Source organism: Pinus tabuliformis, chromosome 1_2 (genome assembly GCF_031772625.1).
Source record: "Pinus tabuliformis cultivar Carrire ecotype Pingquan chromosome 1_2, CPIR1, whole genome shotgun sequence".
NCBI lineage: Eukaryota > Viridiplantae > Streptophyta > Pinopsida > Pinales > Pinaceae > Pinus > Pinus tabuliformis.
In genome coordinates, this window is record NC_142298.1 from 1,352,604,154 (window position 1) to 1,352,609,188 (window position 5,035).

The 5,035-nt window shown below is 39.1% G+C and overlaps 1 protein-coding gene across 2 annotated transcripts; it reads left to right on the top strand.

Annotated features, from left to right (window-relative positions):
• The first annotated feature begins 1,056 nt into the window (after positions 1-1,056).
• On the top strand, positions 1,057-4,245 carry LOC149211250 (pentatricopeptide repeat-containing protein At1g73710-like). 2 transcript variants are annotated; one of them, XM_089396977.1, is made up of 2 exons: positions 2,037-2,222; positions 2,500-4,245. In XM_089396977.1, exons 1-2 carry the CDS (start codon positions 2,188-2,190, stop codon positions 4,130-4,132), a joined length of 1,668 nt encoding a protein of 555 aa, XP_089253103.1. In that variant the 5' UTR covers positions 2,037-2,187; the 3' UTR covers positions 4,133-4,245. The 2 variants fall into 2 exon arrangements, with proteins under 2 accessions (XP_089253101.1, XP_089253103.1); XM_089396975.1 differs by having other exon boundaries at positions 1,057-4,245.
• The last annotated feature ends 790 nt before the right edge of the window (positions 4,246-5,035 follow it).

A 5,035-nucleotide genomic window follows, 5' to 3' on the forward strand; every position in this document is an offset into this window, starting at 1 on the left:
TGAACAAATGGGAGAAGGTAGATGGCCTAAAGTTATCTTCAATGAAGGAATGGGTGAAAGAAAGAAATCATTGATGAGACAAAACAACAAATGGATGCAAAAATGGAATATTTACCTCAATGCATGTCCCACAAGTAGCAAGCATTTAAAGAGTTTTGTTATGGAGAAGTTTCGTAAGCGTATATGGGGAAAAGAGTTGGGTAGAAAGAAGAAGTACTATGTTCAAGAATTCAACCTCACTTGTGATCTCCAACAAAAAGAGTACATTGGAAATAGCATTCCATGGAGAGCAAATATTCTTATTGCTCAGTTGAGAGCTAACTCGCATCAATATGGTGTGAAATACGTCGATGGAAAAGACCTAAAGAAGCTCTAGAAGAACAGGTGTGTACTTTTTGTACTTATGGGGCAGTGGAATCGGAAAAACATTTCATTTTGGAATGTGATGTTTTCAGACACAGTTACAACAGTATGTTAACATCAGAGCCTTGTCATTGTCTCTTCAGTGAGGGCACTGTTAGAAGGTTGAGTTAACTCATCATTAATTTGAATAATAAAAAGATTAAATTACAAAAGACAAAAAACATGGAAACTAGTGATCCCATAGACTATATCTAGTCTCATAGACGTTAAAATTTCATTTCATGAAAATAACCTGTTTTGGAAATAACAAGAATCAAAATACCTTGCGAGAAAAAAATGCTTAGCACTGTTGTCTATACCCAAAAAAACCGCTGCTTCGACTAAAGATATTCAATGTACATGAGACTGAAGAGAGAGTATAGCCTGAACAAAACAGAATTCAACCTGAGCCTCGTTGAGGAGCTCCTGCTATACACTGACCTGTTCCAGGGATAAAAGAGATATCTTATTGCCAATTCATTATATTCAAAATAAATATATTATTTATAGTTATTTTTAATAAATATTTATAATATAAAATTTAATGGTGGAGCTAAACACGGGACCCAGATGTTCTTCAAATCACCCAGAAAACCTCTGACACGTATAAAGACAAGAGACAACGATTTTTATGTAAGACCGCCCGAGGAATAAAATCGAGTGTTGACGCAGTGAATAAATATGTTCAAACGCACTAATGCGATATCTATCCCAACAGAGCGGCTGATTTCTAAATTTTGGTTTACTGAAGCTGTTTTCATAGGAATGGGAATGCGCAACTGAACAGTGTTACTGCATTCGTCCTCACTCTAAAGGGTTCCGTCATACATGGATAGAAAGATTGTGAGTGCAGTCTTCCTTACCCAAAAGGTTTCAGTCATACATGGATAGATCGATCATGGGTTTTGTTAATCAATCCATTATGAATTCATTGCCTGCATTTGACGTGGTGGACCTCTCAGGCAGGAGAGACACCAGGTTCTTGTCTGCTGGGACAAAATCCAAATTCCCGTCTGTTCCTGCTCCCTTGATGCCCTCTGGATTTAACCTCCTTGGACCCCGACCTATTTGCTCAATTCAAATCTCCAGGGTTAGTTTACAGGAGGATTTTAAGGCACCTCATCATACCCACACCCAACCAAATGATGATTATGTCGCTGCTGCTAATAACAATAAGAGTAGAAACAGAATAACAACAAGAAGAAGGAAATACAGAGGAAGCTCCATCCCGTCGATTTTGCAGGCTCTACAAAACAGTGACTGGGATAACATAGAGGAAGCCTTAAAGCCCTGGAAGCACAAGATAAGCCCCCAAGAGCAGACAATAATCCTCATAGAGCAACCCACTTGGGAAAAAGCCCTTGCCCTTTTCAAGTGGTTTCACATGCAGGAAGACTACAAACCAAATGTCATTCATTACAATGTCATTCTCAGAATCCTTGGTAGGGCTAAAAAATGGGATGAACTTGAGGATTGTTGGACCCAAATGACCAAACAGAAGGACGAGCTGCTGCCCACAAATAACACGTATGGCACCCTAATAGATGTTTATGGTAGGGCTGGCCTCAAGTCAGAGGCCCTGCAATGGCTCCAACACATGGAACAGCAAGGGCTCCAACCAGATGAGGTGACCATGAATACTGTTGTTCATATGTACAAGAAAGCTAGAGAGTTTGACCAGGCGGAAGTGTTTTACAGGAAGTGGTCCCAAACTCATAGGCCACAACGGGCTTTCACATATAATACCTTGATTGATATGTATGGCAAGGCAGGCCGCATCGGCGAATGCTCAAATGCCTTCTCGGAGATGCTCAAATCAGGTATTTGTCCTGACATTGTTACTTTTAATACTATGATTCATATTTGTGGTTCATATGGTCATCTAGAAGAAGCAGAGGTTCTCATGAATAAAATGGAGGAAACAGGGTGCCCGCCAAACGTTATGACTTACAATACTCTTATAGCAATGAATGCCGAAAATAATAATATAGACATGGCATTAACTTATTTCACCAGAATGAAACAAACTGGAGTTCAACCTAATATTGTAACTTATAGAACTCTGTTGCGTGTACTTTGTGGGAAACATATGATTAGAGAAGCTGAATCCCTGGTCCAGGAGATGGATGAATTGGGGTTTCGTGTGGATGACTTCTCAAGGCCTGTTATTATCAGAATGTGCATAGAGATGGGGTTGCTGATGAAAGCATGGTCCTGGTTTGAAAGATTTCGGCTTCTTGGAGGAATCAGCTCCAAGAGCTACGCTGCCATTATCGATGCATATGGAGAGATGGGGTACTGGTTGGATGCTGAGAAGGTATTCGGCTACAGTTGTGAAACAGAAAGAGGAGCAAAGCAGAGTGTATTGGAATACAATGTTATGATTAAGGCTTATGGAATTGCAAAACTTTATGACAAGGCACGGAAATTGTTTGAGAGCATGGATAATGAAGGAGTTTCACCTGATGAATGCACTTATAATTCTCTCATTCAGATGTTTGCTGCTGCAAAATTACCGGATGATGCAAAATGCTATATGATTAAAATGCAGGAGGCAGGGTTTGTGCCGAGTTGTGCAACATTTGGTGCTGTAATCGCTGTGAATAGTAGCCTGGGTAGAGCCACGGAGGCAGAGGACATTTATAAGAAGATGCTGAAGATGGGCGTTGAGGCAGATGAAGTTGTTTATGGTGCACTGATAAATGCATTTGCACAGGTTGGAAATGTGGAGGAAGCTGTTCATTACTTTCAAATAATGCAAGACCGTGGCTTTGTAGCAAACTGCACAGTATACAGCTCTTTGATCAAGGTATATCGAAAGGTTGGCCATTTGAGAGAGGCTCAAGAAACATATGAAAAGATGAAAAATTTGGGAGAAGGTCCAGATGTCTTTGCAACAAATTGTATGATTGATTTTTACAGTGATGCTGGTATGGTCAGTGAGGCAGAGTCAATTTTTAATGACTTAAAGCAAGTGGGCCAGGCTAATGAATTTTCTTATGCCATGATGGTGTGTCTATACAAAAAAATTGGCAGACTTAGCCAAGCAATTGAAATTGCAAAAGAGATGCAGGAATTGGGGCTTCTCACAAATAAACTCTCTTTTAATAATGTCCTTGGAGTGTATGCAGCAGAGGGAAGATTGAGAGAAGCAACGGAAGTTTTTCAGCAAATGTTAAAAGCGAAGGTTTCACCTGATGACATCACATACAAAACATTGGGTACAATTTTGAAGAAAGGAGGCCTTCCAATGGAGGCAGTAAATCAGCTTGAGATTGCACGGGAGAGTGGAATCCCCCACAGTATGCAAGCATTGATAGTGACTCTTTATTCCATGGCGGGAATGCATGAGGAGGCTTTGGAGGCCTGTGAACAATTAAAAGAAATTGGTTTGGAGCTTGATGTGTCTGCCTACAATGCTGCCATTTATGCATTTGGAAGTGCAGACAGGATTGATGAGGCTCTAAAGATGTTTATGAGCATGAAAACCAAGGGGATTGAACCAGATGTTGCTACCTACACGAGTATGATCATTAGCTATGGAAAGGCAGGCTTGATAGAAGGTGTAAAAAGGATGTTTAACAAAATGAAATATGAGGGTTTTCAGCCAAACGAATCTGCTTATAGAGCGGTAATAGATGCATACAAAAGTGCTGGAAGACGAGATCTTGCAGGGCTGGTTACTCAAGAGATGCAGTTTACTAACTATCTTAAAGAACAAAAGTACTAAAGGATATTGAACTATTGACAAAAGTTAGTTCTCCTTTTCTTTATTGAAGAATTGTCAATTGTAGATTTTTCCCCATGAAGGATTTCAAGTCATCCACTGTTTCATTTGCAGAATTCTTTTGTTTCTTTGAACTATGCTATGGCTATAAGTTGTGGACCTAACATCTCAATGCAGAGATACAAATTAAAAGAACTGAAAAAAATAATAAATTGAGTGTTAGCTGTTGACTATTTGACTTTCATAATAAACTATTTGACCTTAATAATGAACAAATTATTTTATCCTGTATCTGTGGCTGCCATCGAGCAGAAACAGAGGACACAATATTATATGCCACTAGAGTTTTAATACAATTACAGATATTTGAGATATATCCTAAGCTTCATATTGCCCCCTCAACATACCTTTTAAACTGTGGTTCTGTCAGATATATGGCAAAATGATAAGACGTGAACAAAGCAGAAAACCTTGGATAATTACAATCAACTGTGGATAGTTTGTCGTCACTTGGCATGTCCTGTTTTCGGCCTTTTGATTTGTTAGCTTTTAAATTGTATCCTTGAATGTCTTTTCCAAATCTGTCATCATCTGCATACAGTAGTTCTAACTCAGAACTACTTGCATCTTCTTCCTCTTTTAATTTTGTTGACAGAGATTTCAATTTTGTCTCTCTTTTCACCAACCACCTTCATGTTGGAACTGTGGCCTTTCGATTTGTTAGCTTTTAAATTGTTTCCTTGAACGTCTTTCCAAATCTGTCATCATCTGCAAGCAGTAGTTCTCACTCAGAACTACTTGCATCTTCTTCCTCTTTTAATTTTGTTGACAGAGATTTCAATTTTGTCTCTCTTTTCACCAACCTTCTTCATGTTGTAACTGTTAACAGTTAGCCTCGATGTATGG

What these genes read in the sequence shown, in the direction of transcription:
- LOC149211250 (XM_089396975.1), top strand. Translation starts at nt 1,286, where the DNA reads ATGGATAGATCGATCATGGGTTTTGTTAATCAATCCATTATGAATTCA.